The sequence below is a fragment of the Molossus molossus genome, unplaced genomic scaffold (assembly GCF_014108415.1).
Source record: "Molossus molossus isolate mMolMol1 unplaced genomic scaffold, mMolMol1.p scaffold_m16_p_9, whole genome shotgun sequence".
NCBI classification, from domain to species: Eukaryota; Metazoa; Chordata; class Mammalia; order Chiroptera; family Molossidae; genus Molossus; species Molossus molossus.
In genome coordinates this window covers 48,778,477-48,802,293 of record NW_023425403.1, presented here as the reverse complement: position 1 = coordinate 48,802,293, position 23,817 = coordinate 48,778,477, and the positions used below count along the sequence as shown (strand labels likewise).

Below are 23,817 nucleotides of genomic sequence, written 5' to 3'. Positions count from 1 at the left end.
AAGCAACTGGCAACAGCTTGGGTGGGCCTGAAAGTTGGGTGGGGCGGGGCCTCAGGGAATCACCAGGGCGGGGCAAACAGTGTGATATGGCGGCTGTCTGCTGCCCTAGGGAAGGGCCCCAAAGGAACAAAGGCCTCTGACAGCACATCTGTCCTGGAGAAAGCCCCCTCCCCAGCCCTCGCTCCAGTGCCAAACAGCTCAGTTCTTCCCTGTATGTCTCTGGCGCCCCTCAAGCTACCTCCCCCGCTGGAGCCTGCGGGAGTGGGTCCGAGTTAGTTTATGTGTGGGCCCTTTAAGAGGAGCTGCCTGGGGCTCCAGCCGCCTCAGCCTCAGTTCTCACTGGTTTTACAGCCAGAAGTGATGGGGATTCTCTTCCTGGCACTGGAACCCTGAGCTGGAGGCCTGGTCTGGGACAGGGACCCCTCAGTCCTCAGGGAGGACCTTCCCAGCCAAGGTGTCCTCCTGAATTTTATCCGTCACATGTAGGTGTGGGACCAGCCCATCTACCCTTGCCCCTCCTACCAGTCTCCATGCAGCTTCTTTAATTCCATAGTTGTAGGACTTCCATTCTGCTTGATTTCAGGCGGTTTTGAATGATGGTTGTTCTGTAGTTTAGTTGTAACTTTGATGTGGTTGTGGGAGGACGCGATACCGTGTTTACCTACGCCGCCATCTTGACCGGAAGTCTACGCTGACTTTTTGTGTGTGCGTGTGGCACGTGTCCTTAGCAGGAACGAACCCAGGACTCTCTGGTCCGCAGGCCGATGCTCAACTGCTGAGCCAAACTGGCCAGGGCTACGCTGACTTTTGAAAGTCATAGACTTGACTGGAATTGCTACACAGCTCTGAGCCCAGTGATCTGTCATGCTTACAAAGCCAAAACAACTGACTAAATATGAAATGTTCAGTCAACCAAGGTTTTGTCTACATAATGGTTTTTTTTTAATCCTCATTCAAGGACATGCTTAGAGAGAGGAAGGGAGAGATAGAGAAATAAATCGAGTGGCTACCACCCACACGACCTCAACCGGGGCCGGGAACAAACTGCAACCAAGGTATGTACCCTTAGCGGGAACCGAACCCGGGTCTCTCTGGACCGCAGGCTGACGCTCTAACCGCTGAGCCAAACGGGCCAGGGCTCTGTATGTGCCCTGACTGGAAATGGAACTGGAAACATTTTGGTGCATGGGACAATGCTCAACCCGCTGAGCCACTCCAGCCAGGCTGTCTATATACTTAAAAAAAATTATTTATTTATTTATTTTTATCCTCACCCGAGGACACTTTTTTTTTTTGTTGCATTTATCTTCGGATAGAGTGGGAGGAAGAGAAGGAGGAAGTGAGAGAAACATCAATGTGAGAGACACATCGAGTGGTTGCCACCGACACAACCCCAACCAGGGCTGGGGACAAATTGCAACCGAGGTACGTGCCCTTAGTGGGAACCGAACCCGGGACTCTCTGGTCCGCAGGACGAAGCTTTAACCACTGAGCCAAGCCGGCCAGGACTACATACTTTTTTAAAACAAGTTTTGAAGTATCTGCTCAATGAAAATACCTGTTTTGGTTACAATACAGAGCTTTTGAAGAGAAAAAAGTACTCAGTGCTGCTTCTCCCGAAGTGACTGGGTTTCCGTTATGCTCCAAAATGAAATTACCCCACTTGGTGGTGCAGACTGTCCCATCAGGCACCATGTGTCCGTGCGAAGGCTGTCCCAGCTGGCTGACTCCGGCAGCCCCACATTCTTTTCCCTGGGGAACCTGCTCTGCCAAACCCCAAAGCAGCTCACCTTCATGGCCTGAATGTTCTTCAGCATGACATCTCCGATTCTTTGGTAATCTCCTCTGATGTGGGCATTTGAGCGGCCTTCCCTGCAGGCAAAGGGTTGGAAACCAAAGGGTTATTAGCACTGAAAACGTAACTGGAAAATGTCCCAGCCCTAGATCACAAAATATCAAAACGGAGGCCTTCTTTCCCAATTGCCTCTCTGTACCTCTTCTCCTCTGGGGGGGTCACAGAATGTGGGCACTGGCAGGAACCTCTGACATGACCCCTGTCATTCTGCAGACAAAGAATTGCATTTGCGCTTTGAAAAGAGACAGGGCAGACCATTTTCTGACCATTACAATTTGGTCTCATTTTACATTTTCTTTCCATCCACCCATCCATTTCAGTGTAATGAGAACAGCACAGAGATCATTTGCAGTAACTAGCTCACGAAAACAAGTCCGTTCCACAGACTGGGACTAATAGACTTGTAAGAAGCAAGACAGCTCCCCAAATCAAAGTTTCTGCTCCCGAGAGACCTTAGCGTGAAGGAATTGTGTGAAGAGCCCTTGAGAAGAGAAAAGGATCAATGAGAAAGTGCACGAGACTCATGAATGGAGGTTAGAATGGGAAAAATGATCAGAAGGCAGGATGGGGTCCCAGGTACAGAGAAGGGCAGGGAGGGAAGGGACAAAGGTTCCCCAAGACGAACTGGGCGGGCATTTTCAGTGAGTATTTGGGTACATATTCATATTTCTAATAGCTCAGTGCTTTAGCCGATGTTGATAATCCAGGGGCTTAAACGACAGAGGGAAAAGTGATCATTATAGTATCTAGTACTCATCGAGTGCAGCCCACCACGCTGAGCACATCACAGACACTAACTCCTCTAATGCATGGCCGCAGTCGGCAGTGGTATGCGCAGGCACCATCACGCCCTCATCAGACGGCTGAAGAAGCCGAGGCACACGGAAACGGCACCCCTTGTCCAACGTCAGTCATCACGAGACAGTGCGCTTTGCACCTGAGCCCAGGAGTCCAGTTAGAGTCTACACTCCTCACCATGATGCAGTGCACATCTGTCCTACTTGCCCGACAGGAAAAGAATGTCTCGGACACAACTAGAACATGATTGTTAACAACCACCCAGGCTAGTGTCTTTGAATCGACTCTTCAGGGTAACCAGAAGCCAGCTGAAAGGTAATGCTCTGGGTAAGACACCTCCGGTCGGCAGTGAGAAGCGCTGATGGAGAGAAGCACCTGCTACACAAGTCAGGCGGGACCGTGATTTACCCCCGCAGACGCCATCGCTGACACATCTCCGGCAACGAGGGAGACAACTTCCATCTCAGCGGAAGCAGCTGGGGCCTTCCAGGACTCATGACTCCATCGCTGATTCATCAAGTATCTCAGATGGGGAAGGGAGGCCAGGAGGGAGCACACTTGCTACTAGGGGGTGGAAAGTCAGCGCAGAGAGACGCAGAGGGGCTGTCCCCCCCCTCCACACCATGCCATTTATTCCACTGGTTCTAACATCACAGGGGAGACAGACAGTGCATCCAGACCCATTGGGCAATTAAAACTTCTCTAAACTATAAGAAGGGAGAGCATCCACCTCGCTCCCAGCCCCTCCCTGGGTCTTCCATGTCTCCCCGGGGCTCTGTCTCTCTGTAACCTATTCCCTTCTCATCCAGCCAGAAGAAGAATTCATTCCTCAACCCTCTGCTTCCTCTTGGCTGCCAAAAGAAACAATGCTGGCAGCCGGCCTTAATTACTACTCACATCTATGAATTAAAATATGGATTCTATCCTCACCACTCCAGAAACAGCCCTGTGGAGGGTGACGTTTACCCCCTCAGTGACCCACACCACGGAGGCATCATCACTCCTGCTCACGCCACCCTCTCTGGGCTAGTTGGTCCCAGTCTTCCTGGTACTCCGCCCTTTGGCTTCTAGAAGCCTCTCCAGGTCTCCGATTTCTCCTTCGGTCAGCTCTCCAGCCTGCACTGCCAGCTCCCCCTGTTCAGGGTGCTCCTAGCCGTCTGTGTTGTTTCGGTGGTTATCATCTCTCTTCACTCTCTACCTGTCCCTAGGCCATCCTCTTTTCCACATGGTTTCCATCCGTGATGCCAAACTACACCCAAATGTTCTTTGTAGCCACTGATCTAACTACTGTCTTTTTATACCTTCCACAGGGAGCTACGTGAATGACCCCACAGGTATCTCAAACTCAAGAGGCTCCACTACAGTTTTGTTACCCAAAACCAATCCTCTTCCTACATTTTCTTCCTTCATGATGTACCTGCTCTGTTCCAGGCTTAAGCTAAAAATCCGTTATCCTCACTCACCTGTGTCTTGTATCCCACCCCCCCCCCCATCAAATCAAATTCTACCCACAAACAGAGAATGCTGAAGCATCTGATTTGGACCCAGGCTCTGGACAATCCTCAGTCCATCGCTAATCACTGCACAGTGTCCCACCCCATCAGCTGCAGGGGTGAGGTACCTCTGGATTTCTGGCAAACAGTTATTAGCCACATTGCTATTGAGAAGTTTACTGCATGGCCACTCTATGGATCTTGATGTGTGACTGGATTTGGTTAAGGATTGACTGGTTGCTCTCCTTTACCACTGGGAGCAGAAAGGAGCTCCAGCCTGGATTGCAGGTTTTCTGATATTTATAACCACCCAGCCCCTGCACTTAACCATCACACGATGCTGTTCTAGGAGCTAGAGGGTTCTCTTCCTTCTCCTCACTGCCCCCACCCCTGAACAATGAAAGGGGACCCAGCTACTGAGCCAGAATGACCTGATTTGGACTAAATGCCAACATCAATAAAAGGAGGCAAGACACAATTTTGACTTGATTTGCGGGAATGCAGCTATTGTCTGGGACTTAAATAACTGACCCCCAGACTTTCAAATGGGCATGCCATTTGACAATGCATTAAGATCTTTAGCTCGTTCGAAGGACATACATTACATAGTGTAGTGAGAGTGCTCTGGGTGGGCAAGGGGAGAAGTGGGGGTCTTTGGTGTCCATTAATAACGAGAATTTCCTCCCTCTCACAGATGCCGCCCAGACCCAAGGGAAAATGAAGTGCAGGAATGCAGACACTGGGGGAGGGGCGGGGGGCAGTGGTGGAAGCCAAACTTCTCTGACTTGACTTCCTTTCTTCTTTTGCCAAGTATTTATCAAAAGAAAATGTACTGATGTTAAAACCGTAAACTGAAGGGGACATTCTTCCTGCATCGGCTTGCTAGCAGAAGAACCCTATTTGTTTCTCTAAGTCTTTGGCATCTTTACTTTCATTTTAGAAACTGCTCTGGGTTCGTATCCTCAGTCCTGTGTTGCAGGGAAGGCACCGATATCAGTGAGTTCACGGGGGCAGCTCTAGGTGGTGCAGTGAAACCAGGCTGGGGCCACTGAAGTTAGTGGAACTGGTGCAGGCAGCTCTGCCTCCCTCCCGTCCCCTCCCCAGCCCCCCTGCGTGGTTCAGAACCTGCATGCCTGATGGGAATGGGGACAAAACCCGAAACTCCTGTTGCCTCCATAGAAATACTGTCATGTTTTTACTTCCTCTACATGTCAATGCCACCAAATCAACAAGTCCAAAGCATTTGCTTTATTGTGAAGAGCAAAAGGTCATTTCATCATCGAGAACATGAAAAAGTAATTATAACTCTTGCAGAACATCCTCCGGATGTTAACCTCACAAGAAAAGGGTCCTTGTTTAGACGACATGGCCACATATTTGTTGTGTGTGTAATTACCACACGGCAGCAAAGCGGAAAACTCTTTTGACAATTTCACTTTGGAAACCCATGTACTGAGTAGCTGCCTAGATGCTAAATTCTGACCCCTGCACCATGATTCATGTACTCCAGGATCAACAACATGTGACCTCAGCACAGGGTTGAACACACACACACACACACACACACACACACACACACTCTCATGAATCCGAGTCTTGGACCCTCTGGGAACACTTCATTCACCACTGTGTGAGCTGGTCAATACTTGGCAGCAGCCAGACCCAGGAAAGAAGAGGAGAGGATAGGAGACCGGTTCTCGGGAAGGGCTGCTGACCAAGAGCGAGGCTGTCTACCTGTCTGCAAGGGGGCAGGAGACTTTGCAGGGCTCTGACTCTGCCTGTCAGGAAACACTTTTACTGGTTGCAGATGGAGACGGGGCAAGGCCAATGGATAGAGTGCCACTCTGCCACCCAGTCACACCCCAGCCCCAAGGTCAATATAATATCCATGTGGAACCCTACAAGACACTGAGTTTACAGCATGCTGATGGCCTTGTGGGCACTACCATCCCTGACTATGGACCACGCACTCCTAGGGCACTGCCCCTCTGGGAGGGTGGACGGCAGGCCTGGCTCTGGTCAAGTGTCTACGGTGATTCTCTACCAGGGAAAGTGGGCCGTGCTGACCACAGGGCTCTTCCAGCAGCTCAGTGTTACTCCAAACCTGTCAGTAAACATGAAGCTCTCCCCTTCTCCTCCCAACAAAATGAAGAGTCATCTCATTAGAGTGAAACACAACAGCAAACTGTGCATCCGGGAACTGACGTTTTTTACCTGGCTTTGTGTCTGGTGCTCCCTGACCCTGAGAAAATAGATTTAACTTTGTGAAGCCTCATTTGCAAAACAAATAGGACATCCCCCTGGTTTCTATGATTCTAAATGCAAAACACATAAACTGTAATTGTGTGTGTTTTTGTATCTACGTAAGTAAAGGGATAATGCATAAGTAAGTAAATGAATAAAAACAAATCTTCCATTAATATGTGGGTGGGGAGGGTAGCTGGGTTTAAAAAGGTAACAAATTAGCCAGACTAACAGATTACAATTATGCACAGCTTAATAACCAGAATGCATTCTGAGAAATGCATGCTTAGGTGATGTCATCATTTTGCCAGCATCACAGAGTGCACTTACCCAAATCTAGCTGGGATAGCTACTCTGCACCTAGGCTGCACGGCACAGCCTACTGCTCCTAGGCTACAAGCCTGTACAGCATGTTACCATACAAAACAGTCTGAGATGGAATCAGCAAAAGAGGAATGATGCACTCGAGAGACACTGTAAGCACAAGATGTATGGGGCTGCTGGTGGCAGAACATGACATACTATTTTACAGCAAACTTTATTGTAAGTAAAAAGATGACACTCTAAAATAATGATAAATATTATAGCAAATACATAAACCAGTGACACAGTCATTTATTACCAAGCGTCATGTCCTGTACACAATTGCATGTGCCGTACCTCCATAGATCAGCAGCGCGGGCTGGTTTACACCAGTATCACCACAGACACGAGCCATGCGTTGTGATGTGACATTACGGCGGCCGCATCACTGGGTAGCAGGCATTTCTCAGCTCCATTATAATCTTATGGGGCCACTGCCATAGATACGGCCCATTACTGACTGTAACGTTATGCAGCACATGACTGTATATTAATTTATGTATGAAATATATTAGCCACATGTAATATACATGGATTTCAACATTCTTTGATGGATTTCTATATCCTTTGAAATCCCTGGAGTGGAAAAACCCATTAATATGAATATTCATTCATCTCCCTACTTGTGATGCTTGTGAAGAGCTGTTTCACTGGGCTGAGGCCCTTGGGTTTCCTCTGGCAGCTTTGCTAAGAGATCCGTCCTGTCCACTGGGGCCTTCGGCCCACACCTGCTTCCTACACTCAGCTGTCTCGTGCTTAAAGCAACACCTTTTCTTCTTCTGAGGTTTAACACCAGATCCGGTTTCATAAGAGGAGCAGAAGTTACAGCGCACTCCTGGGCAGGCTTGACAAGACCCAGACGGGACCCAGTGTGGTTCTGTGGGCTCGGTCCTGTGCATGAGCCACACAGTAAAACGCAGCGGAAGAGCGGTTTTCACTCTTCACTGATCTGGAGCGTGCTCGCTGGGTGCTGCCCGGCAGAACCGACCTGCGACCTAGGCACCTGGAAAGGCCATTTTTACTCTAAGAAAAGAAACTTGCAGTCAGAGCACAGGGACTCTCTACAGTCAGGAATAAAGAGGATACTAAAACATTAAAAAACAAAACAAAACCAGCTCCCACATATGATTGACAACATGCACGAAAACGAAACAGTTGCCACCTGAAACCCCAGGTGGACAGCGGAGCAGGGTGGGGCAGGATACAGTGGGAAGGTCAGTGTCCTTGAAGTGTCTTTCTTGCCTTTGAAACAAACAAACAAACGTGAAATGTTAAACCTTAAATATGCTTATATAAATTAAGTAAGTATAAATGATTCCCCCTTATGGTACACCCATAATCCGTATCTTGTCCTAACTTCCTTATAATCTCTCTTTCACTGAGTATTCTTCCCAGCTGTCTCCCAGGTAGACCGCACTGCCTTGTCTCCAGTGAGTGTCACTGCCGTTGACTTCGCAAGCAGAGGCTTGGAAGCCTGTGTGTACAGCTTTGTTTTCATAGCCAATGAAACTCTTCTTCGAACAAAAGCTTTACACAAGAGGAGCAGCCCTGACGCGGTGGAAGCAGGGGGAGGAGGGCTCAGAGAACAGCCCTCGGGTCCAGCTCTTCGATAACTACCTCAAGGACCCGAGTTCTGAGAACGTGGGTGGCGAAGGGCATAGTGTGTTGGGAACCCCGTCTTCTTTCTTCCACTGCTCGGCGCCCTCCAGGCCTCTAAGACGGTGCTGTCCAATACAGCATCCACATGACCGTGCTTAGGATGAAATGAACAAGGATGCGGTCCCCCCGCCGCACTAGCCATATTTCAAGTGCAGAACAGCCACATGTGGCCAGTGCCTATTATGTTGAATGATGCAGACAGAGTATTTCCATGATCCCAGTAAGTTCTACTGGAAAACGCTGCTCTAGCTAGAATCAGAGAATACGTAAAGTCAATAAGCACCCCTCGAGGTTCACTCGTGGCCTCCAGGGAAAGTAAGAAATGGGGTACAGACCTACCCAGCTTTATACTGAACAACTTCCTGCAAAGCACCCTTCCTTTCAGAGCCCCGTTTTCCATCAGGGGAAACATGGGGATAACTCCAGAGGACTGTTTTGACTGTCAAATGAGACAATTGAAGGGAAAATGCTTTAAAAGATGCTGGAAAAAAACTGCAAGGTGCTTAACTGTATGCATATTTCCAGTCTTACATACTACCTCTGGAATACTGACAATGATCTCTGTTCTGAGAAATGTCAGACACTCATTGATCTTGTCTTGGCATAAGTGGAAAACAGAACAGACTCCTTTGTGCTCTCCCCAGGCCCCGCTATCTAATCTCATCAGGCTGGCTCTGGCTGCCTCCTGGATGCAGAGAACAGAGACGTAAGCAGGATGCAAGCCCAAGAAGAACGAGAACTGTGGCCAGTTTTCTCACCGCACAGTGCGAAGTGATAGATATATAGTAGGGATACAATAAATACTTTTTGAATAAACGAAAGAAGGCCCTGGCCAAGTGTGCCGACATCAGGATTTGCACGAACCCTGCTGCAAATGAACAAATGAGAAGCAAAAGTGCGTGGGCTCTTCCGTGGCTGATGCATCACTGTAAGAGTGAAGCTTCAGGACAGCACCAGAGCGGGGGGGTGGCTGCACATTTTCACTGGGGAGGGTTCCAGCTGCTGCGAGTGCACTGCCACCACGTTCCAGGAACCATGCTACATGCTCTACAAAATCCTTCTCCTTCATAGGCAAGATACCACTATCTCCACTTTGCAAATAAATAAATAAATTGAGATTTGAAAGGTTCAGTGACTTGCCCCCAGACACCCGGTGGTGAACAGGGATGGAACTGGGATTTGAAGGAAGGGCTGTCTGACTCCAAGGCCTGTTTTTCCTTTACTACCCTGTAAGGCCTAAAACTCACAGTGTAAATACACAGGCCACCACTCTAGGTTCTGGGGTGCTGAGATGGCTCCCGTCACCAAACCCGAGGGTACAACAGAAGAGTGTCCCCAGCCGTCCCGTCCACACAGTGTGTATGCTTTGGCAGGATGACGTGAGTGGCACAGGGGGGCAGGCAGTGACTATTTTAGATCACGCATAGGGCTGAGGTTTCCAGGGAGCCAGGAAGTTCTTCTCCTGTTACACGTGGGCAGCAGTGAGGCTGCTTCTCAGGGCTCTTTCCCTCTGAACGTCAGGCCTAAGCCTTCCGCTGTGGTTTATTATTAACATTTATGCCACAGACTGCGTGGGAATGTGACTTTAGTGATGTAAAAGCACTGTCCAGCCTTCCTAGCCAGCCCCCCTCTGCTTTGAGCCTTTGAAACACAACAGCAAACTTACACCTCGTCAGTATTTACCCCAGAGGAAACCAAGGCATCTTCACGCACTTGTTTTGTAACTACTTGGAGCAACTGCCGTGCGGCAGGCCTTGGGTTCGCTGCAGTGTTGAGTACCACTTGTTCTTTAGTCTTTGGGTCAGCGCTGGGCTACAGAACTTTCTGGGATGATGGAAACGGTTTTATATCTTCTATCTAACAGAGGAGCCTCTCGCCACATGTGGCTGACAGGCCCTTGGCATGCTGCCAGTGTTACCAAGAGAATGAGTTTTTATTTTAAGTTAAATTATTTTAAATTTACATCGCTACAAGTGGAACCCTGGCCAGGTGGCTTGGTGGGTTGGAGCACTGTCCTGTGCACCAAGAAGGCTGTGAGTTCAATTCCCAGTCAGGGCACATACCCAGGTTTCAGTTTCGACCCCTGGTTGGAGCACGTGTTGGAGGCAACTGATCGATGTTCCTCTCACATTGATGTTTCTCTCGCTTTCTCTCCCCATTACTCTCTCTTTAAAAAAAAAAGAGCAATAAACATACTCGGGTGAAGACTAAAAATAAACATATAGATAGACAGACAAACTGGATGGGGGCTACTGCAACGGACAGCACAGTGTTGGTGTCCTTGTTTATAGTTTGCTTGAACTTTATCCATTTGTAAACTGTCTCAAAATCTTTGAGGAAGATGAAGCACAAAAGGACTGAAAACCACAATGAAGAAGAGCCCTCGTAAGAACTGTGATGCAGTTTGCAAACGAGAAGTCATTCCTTTGTCCAAGAAGCGAACCCTGAGTCCTGATCGAGACGAGGTGGTGCAGGAATGGTTCCCCTGGAGGAACCCAGTCTTGGCAGCGTGGCGAGACATGCAGGCAAGGAACTGAGATTCCGCGTGAAAAGTGACTGGCGGGTGGCCCATCGTGGGGGTTCAGAGCAGAGATGGAGACTGGAAGTGAGGAGGGGAGGGAGGACCGGGCTAACTCAGTCTCACAGGTAGGAGCATTAGTGCGGTTCATTGGCCTTGGCAGACGAAGGAATGACTCGGGGTTCCAGGCACACAGCATTGTAACCCGGATTCCGTGCTCACGACTGAATTCACAGCTGCTGAAACACGGGGCCCATTTACATCCTTCAGGCCGTGGGCCAGGTCACACAGGAATGTTCCACGAGCAAGGTACTGCCACTGACTTTGCTCCCAAAAAAGTCAAGTTCCCACTGCCCCCTGTCACCAATGGAGGGGGAGCGGGAGACCTCCACACAGTGGCAGGATTGTTACTCCAGGAATCAATGACAGGGATTCTCCACACTCAACATTTACAAGTATCTGAATCTCGGGCAATAACAAAATAATACAACAAGCAGATCCTTTGCTGATGTGGAGTTGAGAAGTAGTTTACAGACAACCACTTCAGGTAACCATCTGCGTGTACAAAGCTGCCGGTACTTCAGCGCGGCAGCCACCACCAGCCAGAGACCTTTCTGAAGGCCGGCGCTGGGCCCAATCCATCCTTCCCGACACAGAGATGAATCCCTCAGGCTGGTACCGCCTCTCGGGACTGAAGGGAAGGGTGAGCGCGCATGTGTGCACACACATGAGGAACATGGTGTGTGCTAAGGCCTGGTTCAAATACCTGCCTCGACGACAGGGGTACACTGCCCCATTTGAGAGAAGATGTTGGAGAAACTGCTTGTGATCTGAGGGGGTTTCCTTTCTGGGTAGTGGAGGCAGACTAGGTGGTGGCCACCTGCAGAAAATCTCAGGGGCCTTAAGAACAGCAGCATCGACTTCTCACAAGAAACACTACAGGCCAGAGGGAATAGCATGAAGTACTCAAGGGCATGAAAGACAAGGATCTGAATCCAAGACTACTCTACCCAGCAAGGCTGTCAATCAAAATAGAAGATCAAATAAAAAGCTTCCCAGACAAAAAAAAGGCTAAGGAAATATATCACCACCAAACCAGCACTGCAAGAAATGTTAAAAGGACTGCTGTAATTAGTACAAGAAATAGCAAGAAAAATATAACCAAACTAAACAAAAATGGCAATAAATAAGTACATATCAATAATCACCTTAAATGTAAATGGACTGAATGCTCTCATAAAAAGACACAGAGTAGCTGACTGGATAAGAAAGCATGACTCATCTATACGTTGTTTACAAGAGACCCACCTCACAACAAAAGACTCACATAGGTTGAAAGTGAAGGAATGGAACAAAATTTTCCAAGCAAATGAAAAGCAAAAAAAAGCTGGGGTAGCAATACTCCTCATCTGATAAAATAGATTTCAAAATGAAGACCACAACTAGAGACAAAGAAGGCCACTACATAATATTGAAAGGCTCTATCCAACAGGAAGATATAACCTTGATAAACATATATGCACCCAATATAGGAGCACCAAAATATATTAAAAATCTTCTGGAGGACTTCCAAGGAGAAATCGACAGCAATACAATCATAGCAGGGGACTTCAACACCCCATTGACAGCACTGGATAGATCCTCTAGACTAAAAATTAGCAAGAAAACAGAGACTCTAAATGAAGCACTAGACCAAATGAATTTAATAGATATCTACGGAGAATTATACCCCAACACTACAGAATACACATTCTTCTCAAGTGCACATGGGACATTCTCAAAGTTAGACCACATGATAGGACACAAACTAAATCTCTACAAGTTCAAGAAGATTGAAATCATACCAAGCATCTTCTCAGATCACAATGGCATGAAACTAGAAATCAATTGCAACAAGAACATGCAAAGACATTTGAACACATGGAGGCTAAATCGCATATTATTAAACAATGAATGGGTTACCAAGGAGATCAAGGAAGAAATTAAAGACTTCCTGGAAACCAAGGAAAGTGAACACACAACAACACAAAATCTATGGGATGCAGTGAAAGCAGTTCTGAGAGGGAAGTTCATAGCACTACAAGCCTACCTCAAGGAACAAGAAAAATTTCTAATTGACTGTCTAACCTCACAACTTAAAGAATTAGAAAGCAAACAAAAAGAAAACCCTGGAGCAAGTAGAAGGAAGAAAATAGTAAAGATCAGAGCAGAAATAAATGACATGGAGTCCAAAAAAAACAATTCAAAGGATCAATGAAACAAAGAGCTGGTTTTTCGAAAAGATAAAGAAACATGGACCATTAGCTAGACTCACGAAGAAACAGAGAGAACCCAAATGCACAAAATCATAAATGAAAGAGGAGAAGTAACAACTGACACCACAGAAATACAAAAGATCGTTAACAGCTACTATGAACAATTATATGGCAACAAATTCGACAATCTAAGAGAAATGGACAAATTTCCAGAAACACACAGTCTCTCAAAACTGGACCAGGAAGAGATAGAAAACTTGAACAGACCAATAACAACTAAGGAAACTGAAGAGGTAATCAAGACTCTCCCAGCAAATAAAAGCCCAGGCCCAGATGGCTTCACGGGAAAGTTTTATCGAACATTCAAAAAAGAACTAACACCCATTCTCCTCAAACTATTTCAAAAAATTCAAGAAGAAGGAAGACTTCCAAACTCTTTCTATGAGGCCAGCATAATTCTAATTTGAAAACCAGAAAAAGACACTACAAAGAAAGAAAACTACAGGCCAATATCCCTGATGAACATAGATGCCAAAATCCTGAACAAAATACTAGCAAATCAGATCCAGCAATACATCAAAAAAATTTTTCACCATGACCAGGTGGGATTCATTCCAGGATGCAAGGCTGGTACAATATTCTCAAATCAATAAATGTGATACACCACATAAACAAAATGAAGAATAAAAACCACATGATCATATCAATAGACGCTGAAAAAGCATTCAACAAAATCTAGCATCCATTTCTGATAAAAACGCTCAGCAATGTGGGAATAGAGAGATCATATCTTGACATAATAAAGGCCATATATGAAAGACCTACAGCCAATATCATAGTCAATGGGCAGAAACTAAAAGCATTTCCCTTAAGACAGGAACAAGACAGGGATGTCCACTTTCGCCACTCTTATTTAACATTGTACTGGAAGTCTTAGCCACAGCAATCAGACATGAAGAAAAAATAAAAGGGATCCAAATTGGAAAGGAGGAAGTGAAACTGTCATTATTTGCAGATGACATGATATTATACATAGAAAACCCTAAAGACTCCATCAAAAATCTACTAGACTTAATAAATTCATTTGGCAAAGTAGCAGGATACAAAATTAATGTCAAGAAATCGCTGGCATTTGTATACACCAATGATGAACTCACAGAAAGAGAAACTGAAAAAACAATCCCATTTACCATCGCGGCAAAAAAATTAAGATACCTAGGAATAAACTTAACCAAAGAAATAAAGGACCTATTTGCAGAAAACTACAGGACATTGAAAAAAGAAATAAAGGAGGAAATAAAAAAGTGGAAACACATACCTTGTTCATGGATTGGAAGAATTAACATCATTAAAATGTCCATACTACCCAAAGCAATCTATAGATTCAATGCAATCCCCATCAAAATACCAACGACATATTTCACAGAACTAGAACAAATACTTCAAAAGTTCTTATGGAACCAAAAAAGTCCCCGAATAGCCACAGCAATTTTGAAAAAGAAGGACAAAGTAGGTGGGATCACAAACAATACCAGATATCAAGTTATACTACAAAGCGACTATAATCAAAACAGCCTGGTACTGGCACAAGAACAGGCATATAGACCAGTGGAACAGAATAGAGAACCCAGAAATGGACCCAAGGCAATATGCTCAATTAATATTTGACAAAGATGGCAAGAGCATACAGTGGAGTAAAGACAGCCTCTTTAATAAATGGTGTTGGGAAAATTGGACAGCTACATGCAAAAAAATGAAACTAGACCATCAACTTACACCATACACAAAAATAATCTCAAAATGGATAAAAGACTTAAATGTGACCCGCGAATCCATAAAAATTCTCAAAGAAAATGTAGGCAACAAAGTTTCGGACATCAAACGCAGCAGAATTTTCATTGATACATCACCTAAGGCAACAGAAACAAAGGAAAAAATGAACACATGGAACTACATCAACTCAAAAGCTTCTGCACAGAAAAAGAAACAACCATCAAAATGGAAAGGCAACCCACTGTATGGGAGAACATCATTGCCAATGATACATCAGATAAGGGGTTAATTCCCAAAATATATAGAGTACTCATACAACTCAACAAAAGGAAGACAAAGAACCCAATTAAAAAATGGGCAGAGGAGCTGAATAGATAACTCTCTAAACAGGACATACAAATGGCCAAGAGACATATAAAGAAATGCTCAACATCACTAATCATCAGAGAGATGCAAATTAAAACAACAATGAGGTATCACCTCACACCTGTCAGAATGGCCGCCATCATCAAATCATCAAACAACAAGTGTTGGCGAGGGTGTGGAGAAAAGGGGACTCTAGTGCACTGCTAGTGGGAATGCAGACTGGTGCAGCCACTATGAAAAACAATATGGTGTTACCTCAAAAAATTTAAAATTGAACTTCCATTTGACCCAGTGATCCCACTTCTAGGAATATACCCTAAGAAGCCTAAAACACCAATCAGGAAGAATATATGTACCCCCATGTTCATAGCAGCACTATTTACAATAGCTAAGATCTGGAAACAGCCCAAGTGTCCATCAGTAGACGAATGGATAAAAAAGCTGTGGTACATATACACAATGGAGCACTATGCAGCGGTAAGAAAGAAAGATCTCTTATCCTTTGGACGACATGGAGGGACCTGGAGAGTATTATCCTAAGTGAAACAAGCCAAGCAGAAAAAGACAAATACCACATGATCTCACTTATATATGGAATATAATTAATATAACAGTCTGAGGAATAGGGTAGACACAGAAACATGGAAGTAGGGTACAGACTGACAACCCTCAGAAGAGGGGGTGGTGGGGGTTGGGAAGAGATAAACCACAGAACTTATATGCATGTATGCATAACCAATGGACATGGATAACAAAGCCGGGGATAGGGCAGGGGGGATGGGGAAGAGGGTGTCAATGGGGAAAAAAAGGAGAAACATCTGTAACAAAAAATAAATAAAAATAATAATAATAAAAAAAAATAACAGCAGCATCACCCTGGCCAGTTTGGCTCAGTGGTTAGAGTGTCAGCCTGCGGTCTAGAGAGACCCGGGTTCGGTTCCCGCTAAGGGCACATACCTGGATTGCAGTTTGCCCCCAGCCCTGGTTGGGTCATGTGAGTGGAACCACTCGACATGTCCCTTTCACATCGATGTTTCTCTCTTTCTCTCTCCCTCCCACTCTATCTGAACAAAATATCGAAAAATGTCCTCGAGTGAAGATTAAAAAAAAAAAAGAACAGCAGCATCCCAGCCTGCCCTGCCCCCAGGAACCTCAGGTAGGTGAGCAAGCTCTGGACACAGGCTGTCCAGCCACGGGGCTCGTTTCTAGCATTTCCCATAAGGATCCCAACTCTAACATAGGCCAGGGCAGGCCACAAGTTTTTTTTGGTTTTTTTTTGCAGATAGAGCGGGAGGGAGAGTGAAAGGATAGAGAGTCAAGTGGTTGCCACCCACACGACCCCAACCACAAACTGCAACCGAGGTACGTGCCCTTAGCAGGGACCAAACCTAGGACTCTGGTCCAGGGGCCGATGCTCCAAACACTGAGATGAACAGGCCAGGGCAGATCATGAGTTTTAACATCAAAGGTCCTCCCCTCGGGGCGCAGCAGCTCTCCAGCTGGGATGCATGCCCCAAGTACCCCCTTCCTGGGCCACTTCTGAAAGGTAAAAAGTCAGTTTTCACTTCCCATCTATCTGTAGAGGATGAAGCCTTGCCCACCTCCCAGTCGGCTGGGCAATCAAGGGAACTGATAGTGGAAGATGAAAAGAGACGCTAAGAAGGAGGCAACAGATGAAACCAAAACCGTGAGAGGTGAGGTTGTGCGGCGCCCGCCCACCCGCAGTCTGATCGGAAAGACAACAGGAGCGGTAAGCACGGTTTAGCTTTAAGCTGAGGTGCTCCGTTCGGGAGCCCGGCGAGGCCTGGCTGCCAGTGCTGACCGGCAGGACGGAAGCCGTTCAGTGAGCAAACGCTGCCTCCTGAGCTCCGCCACCCTGAGCTCCGCCACCCTGAGCTCCGCCACCCTGAGCTCCGCCACCCTGAGCTCCGCCACCCTGAGCTCCGCCACCCTGAGCTTCACATGAGTTCATTCGGGAAAGCGCCCGGTCAGCGCCCCGCACACAGTGACGCACTGTCCGCTGGCCCTCGGGTGCACGGCACCGTTCTGAAGTCTGCGTATACAGTACAAATACATACGATTTATTGTCTTTACCATTTTTAAAGGTATTTTTAAAAATTGATTTTAGAGAGAGAGGAAGGAAGAGGAAGAGAAACATTGACGTGAGAGCAAAACATCGATCGGCTGCCTCCTGCATAACCCCTATTGGGGACTGAACCCACAATCCAAGCATGTACTTGACCGGGAACCGAATCCACAACTTTTTAGTGCACTGGACAACGCCCAACTGAGCCACACTGGCCAGGGTACACATATTAACCATTTTGTTTATTTATGTTTTTAAATCCTCACCCGAGGACATTTTCCCATTTATCTTCAGAGAGAGTGGGAGGGAGGGGGAAGGAGAGAGAGAGAGAGAGAGAGAGAGAAAAAGAGAGAGAGAGAGAGAGAGAGAGAAACATCAATTGGTTGCCTTCTGCACAAACCGGACCAGGGTCGGGGACAAACCACAACTGAGGTACATGTCCTTGATCAGAATCAAACCCGCGACTCTCTGGTCTGCAGGCTGACACTCTAACTACTGAGCCAAATCGGCCAGGGCACGTATTAACCATTTCAAAGTATACAGCTCAGTGACCCTAATATATTCACATTGTAGTACAACTACCACCATCATCCGTCTTCAGAACTTTTTCATCTTCCCAAAACTAAAACTCCACATGCCTTGAAAAGTATCTCCCCATTTCCTCCCCAGTCCCTGGCAACTGCCATTCTATTTTCTGTCTATGAATTTACTCTAGGAACCTCATATAGGTGGAATCATAGGATATTTGTCCTTTCGTGGTTGGCTTATTCCACTGAGCATAATGTCCTCGAGGCTCCCCCAGGTTGTAGCATGTGTCAGCAGGTCCTTCCTTCCTACGGTTGAGTAAGGTTCCAGTGTGTGGGTTTCTGCATTTTCTGCATCCATTCAGGCATCAGTGACGCTGGGTGGTCTCCACCTTTGGGTACTGTGAGGAATGTCGAGGAGCACTGACATGCAAGTATCTGTTGAGTTCCTTGCATCTTTCCTTTGGATTTACCCCTATGAGTGGAATACTGGATCACATGGTGGTTCTATGTTTAATTTTTTGAGAAAAGTATTTATTCTTGTCCTATTGATTTTTTTCACTGGTGCCACTATAAAAATGTTCCACTTGGGGAGGGGGGGTGATGGGAAGAAAGCAGTTTTCTGACCACTGGGTCATCACTCCATTCAGCCACCGGAGAGTGTCATGGTGGGACAAAGAACATTCCCCTGCATCCTGATCACAGGTGTCACAGCCCTGAGAGAAAAGCCTCCTTGTGCTTCAGAGGGGCCAACGAGCCCTCAAGGATGCCCCCCTCACCTCTTCTCACCTCTCCTCCCTGGTGAGCTCTCTCCGCACACCAGGGAACTCCTTCCTGAAACCATTGCTGCCTTCCCAGGCTTCTTTCTCCAAGACACGCCCTCCTCTGGGACCCTCTGTCCCCTCTGTCTTTTCAAATCCCCGCCAGCTTCTTCCATGGCCCTTGCTGGCTTGTTCTGCCACAGGGCACACATACGGCCAGTCGCCAAAAAGGTATACTCAATACACCTGGCTCTCTTTAGTTTCAACATTCTCTTCCTGAAAGATTGGGTTCTTCTTGCAAAGAATTTCCCAGTCCGCACCACAGCAGCTGGTTCCCTCAAAGGCCTGAGATGGGCATTTCCCACTGCCTGTAGGACTTCATTACTGAGCCCTTAAAGTTGATATGCCCAAAGCAAACTCATCTTCCCTGTTTTACTTGCTTCCTCCTTTCTTCTTTGACCATTCTATTCACTTCAAGACCATCTCCCCAGCTGACTGGATCCAAAGCTTTCGGGGCCTCCTCTTCCCTTCTCTGTCCTGTGAGCCCTGACTTGTCTGCTCACTGCCATCTCGACTTCCAGTCTTTCCAGTCCTCCTGGCTAGATCTCTGCCCTCCTTCCAAGTGAACCACCTTGTTTCTTCAGAAAAAAAAAATGCAGCTGATCCAGCTTGGGAACTGTTTCCACAGCCTGTCAGAGTGTCTCCCTGCATGTCCCTTCCCTGGACCCCAGCTCCCTGCCAGCTGCAGGCCGAGCTCTGCACCCTGCAGCATCCGCCATGGCACCTGCGCCAGGCAGGTCTCCTTCCATGTCTGGGGAATGACTCGGTCAGTCTGTGCTCAGCGCCTGCCAGTCATTCCAGGGCTGGAATGTGGGGCTCCTGCCGGAATGCCGAAGGCTGGGGTGACTTTCTCAGAATGCATGCGAACAGCTGAGTGAAACGTCCTTGCTTTCTAAAGGATAGGCATTCTTCATGTTTCCAGAAGCCACCAAACTTGTCCCTTCATTTCTGAAGAAAGAGAAACTTGGGCTTTGCCCGGATGAAACGGTCCCTTCTTTTCTCAGGCGTGTTTACTTGGGAGAATGCAACTGTTGGACAGGGGCAGGTGCATCTACTGCGCTGGGGGTCAGCCTAATCATTTAGGAAAAGCGGTAATTTTTCTCCCCTATGATTTCCCAGCTGACGGAAGTACATGACAACCCAATGTGGGCTGCAAAGGCAAGGCATGGTGGCTGTCATCCAGGTGCCAAATTCTAGGGAACTTGAGGTGCACAGTAAACTTCAGATTTCGTTCCACTAAATAATCATTTAAAATATCACTGAATAAAGTCTGGAATTTAGTTAGCAGTAATGAGCCAACCTTGGTGTTTAGTTTTGACAAACGTGCGTGGTGATGCTAGAGACTACATTAGAGGAATGTAGGGTGAGGGGTGTATAGGAACAACTGCCTTGGAACTCTTTTCTAAAATTATTTCAAAATAAAAAGTTTATTTTACAGTGATTAGCCTTCCCTGCTTCCCAGAAGACTGAGCCCTTGACAAACACTGTCTCATTTAGTTCATGTATGTACTGTATGGGGTGGACCCTACACTCCTGTCTCACAGGTGGAGAAATGCACCCACAAGGGCCATGGTCAGCAAGACCCAGACCTCAGGTGGTGAACGCAGACCGCCATCCCAACTTGCTCAAGCCAACCCATGTTTCTCACGTCACAGTGTGACTACACACGCACATATAGGGTCTGTCAGTAACTCAGTGTGAACTCCCATCTTGGTAAACTTTCCTACGTCTGTTCTCCTCATTGAATATATCTACTCACAGATGCCCCTTCTGAGCAGGCATTAATGGCTCACATGTCTTCCAAGGCAGAGCTGGCCAGCGACACCCTGTGCCCGCAGTGGACATGGCACACATCCACGAGAGGGCCTGGTCCTCGTTCCTCTACATGCCTGCCCTCTCTGAGAGCCCAAGCCCCAGGAGGCAAAGCCCCATGCCCTGGCACCAGTGCCCACGCATGCCTTCATTCATTGTTTGTAGAAGAAAGAAGGAGTTACAATCAAAATGCAAATCAGAGGATCTTAGGATCCCAGGTATGTGGGGGGTACACTGTATCCGTTGTTCCAGAGAAAAGGTATTCATCACAGTTATCTCAGAAGCACTTTAAAAAACAAATTTCGGGATCTCACCCGTGTTCTGATTCAGGAGGGCTGGATCAAGCCTGGAAATCTGTATTTTTCCAAAATTCCCCCTTCTCCCAGCCCCAGGTGACCCTGATGCACTGCCAGGTTTGGGGTTTCATCCAATAAATACCTTCGGAAATAGCCTCTGCTCAGGAAACCCCAAGGTGCAGAAGCTGATTATCTCGCAAGGCAGCTTCTCATTGCACTGAGAGTTAGGAAATCCTTTCATACGTTCAGACACAATGTGCCTCTCGGGACATTCAATCCTTTGTTTAAATTTTGTCCTCGCAGACAGCTCAGGACATGTGTCCTTTCTTTTTCATAAGATCAACCTGAAGAGAGCCATCATATTTTCTAAAAGCTTCTCTTCTAGACCAAATACCCATAATCCCAACACTCATTTAAAAAAATAAAATAAAATGGATTCTCTTATTAAACCATGTCAAATGTGAACGTCGGAACAGGGTCGAGTATCATGAAGGAACTCTGAGCCTTGAATTTCAAGGGGCAATTGTTTTCCACGCTCTGGTCTCTATCTAATGCGGCAGTCTAGGGCGGAGGCTCTTGACCTTGGCTAACATGGGAAGCACCTTGGAAGCTTTAGTCACTACTGATGCTTAGGTCTCGCTTCTCAGAGATTCTGATGTAACTGGTCTGGGGTTCTGCCTGGATATCAAGATTCTTGAGTTTCCAGGGGAGTTTAAGGAGAAGCCAAGGTTAACAGCTACAGATACAGACACAGATTTACCTCCACGCCATCCTCGTGGCTAATACCAAACTCATTCACATTCAGCCTTTCTGCCTTGAGACCCTGTCAAGCTAGGTCTTCCTCATCATGCACTTGAAGAAGCGATTCACTGAACTTAAAGGCAGACTTCTACACATTCATTCCTGGTAAACGTCATCAACTTGGTTTGGGTCCACTGTCGCAGGGCTACTGAAGGTCATGTCAACTGAGCCACACATGGACGAGCTGCTATCCCTCTGGCCTGGGGTCTTTCATGGGCTTTCTGGTGTCTTCATGTGAAACAGGAATAAAATTATAGACCTTTGAAAGATACTGTCCTGAAAACCCTCTAGAAAACAAATGTCAGCAGCTGTTTCTGAAGCAATTGGACATTCTTTCATAGACAAGGTCCAGATGCTAAAGACTGATAGTCATGGATAAATCCAAGAGTACGGTATTTATTCCCAGAATGAAATACAGCTCTCCAAAGTTCTCTCTGGTGGCAAGAGCGGGCCGAAGCCACCATACTCGGCTGCAGTGACTGCCAGCTGCTGACACCTCCTATGTGCGACTCCCCAACATTACTTAAATCAACTGCCATGTGGACTAAACCGGCTAAAGTGACAACAGCTCGGGATGTCCTGAGCCCACAGTGTATACGGGTGTACCCCCTGAGCTCTCTCTGTCCTGGAACCTACGGTCAGTGACCACGTGTTTCAGCCCACAGGTCACTCTTACCTGTGTTTCTGCAGCTCATGATGTTACTCCCCTAATATCTGTAGCAATCTGCCACAGCCAGATGTGAAATGTTGGGATGGTGACAATTTACATTAAACATAACTTATCCTGGTAGGCTGGGACAGTTAAAAATTATTCTGATTCAAGGTCTCAACAAAAGTGGTTATTAATTCTTGCAGCATTAATAACTATAAAGCAAGCACCAGTGAAACATCACCAACACCCCTAAAAGTTCCTCCCAGAAGTAACTACTACCTTTATGTTGTGACATTCATTTCATTATCCTAAGGCAACATGCACTCTGAATAACTGCAGAGCAAGGGAAAACAGTTCAGGATGAGATCTGAATGCACGCAGAATCTCCCTGGACCTCGCTTGGAGGCTGGCTTGTCTTAAGCCAGCTTCTTGCTCTTTACCTTCTCCCATGGCTGATGCTTACAAGGGACGACATAAAAATAACATCGGAAAGAGAAAGAGAAGAGGAGTGGGTGATATAATTGCTAAACATAGCTGTACTCACCACAGGGCTAGTCGTTGCTCAATTTCCTTGAGAAAATTTGTATGAAATTTGTGCAAAGGTTCAAAGTTCGGGAATATGAGACTTTTCAATGTTTCGGGCATGGAGTCCTCCTTGCTCACTGTGCTCTGAAACCACTGGGCAGAAAAAGAGGACACACTTCGTGAGAGACATAACGATGAGCGAATGACCAATGTCTACAACTCAGAAGTAACACCGCAGCCGACTGTGCCCGCAGGACAAATGGCTTTGCGCCTGGGCGGCAGCATTTGGGGAGCACCAGGGGCTTTCAGGCCTCCCTGCTTGTCCCCTCCTTCATGAGAGGGGTTGAGAAGCACCTGTCTCTTTATTGCTGCTTCCTGAGATTGGTTACCAAAACACTGCTGAAGCAGAGACAGATCTCTGAAATGGGCAGCTCCTCAAATCAAAACCTACATTCTGGCCAACTCCCTGGGTAATCACTAATTTGCGGCACTGAACACCCCTGGGGTTCAGTTCTTTAGGAACTTCCATCTCCGCTCCCTTGTCAAAATGCTGAGCTCGAAGGTGGCTGAGCCAGAGATCAAGCCGCTGCCTTCATACAACGTCAGTCACCTTGCTGAGGCGAGACTGGGCTGGGCCCCCAGGATGTTTCCTGAGCACCTGCCCAAGGCCCGTCACCACACGATGCTCTGGGCACACCTATCGGGGATTCTGCGGACCTCCAAAAGGCCAGTTCTTTCCTCAAATCCAGGGGTCAAAAACATCTGCAATGCTTTAAATTTGTTTCCAAGGCTGAATAGAACTGATTAAAATAATAAAAGACAGACTGCTGGCAGATTTTGCTGACATGGCTCAATTTATTATGAAAGATAAAAACGAGGCTTCTATTCCCTCTGAGTTCTCCTTCGAGCAAAAATAAGTAGCTGTATTTGACAATGGGCAAGACAGGAGATGTTCTGCATCAGTGCACGCAGACAG

General features: G+C 46.9%; 1 protein-coding gene across 1 annotated transcript in view; it reads right to left on the bottom strand.

Annotated features, from left to right (window-relative positions):
- FARP1 (FERM, ARH/RhoGEF and pleckstrin domain protein 1) overlaps nt 1–23,817 on the bottom strand; it is a 300,320-nt gene that overhangs the window by 25,529 nt on the left and 250,974 nt on the right. Inside the window, exons 16-17 of the mRNA XM_036249925.1 lie at nt 22,861–22,994; nt 1,791–1,872 (exon numbers count right to left, since the gene is read on the bottom strand). Coding sequence (XP_036105818.1) covers nt 1,791–1,872; nt 22,861–22,994 — 216 coding nt within the window. The remainder of the gene's footprint in view (nt 1–1,790; nt 1,873–22,860; nt 22,995–23,817) is intronic.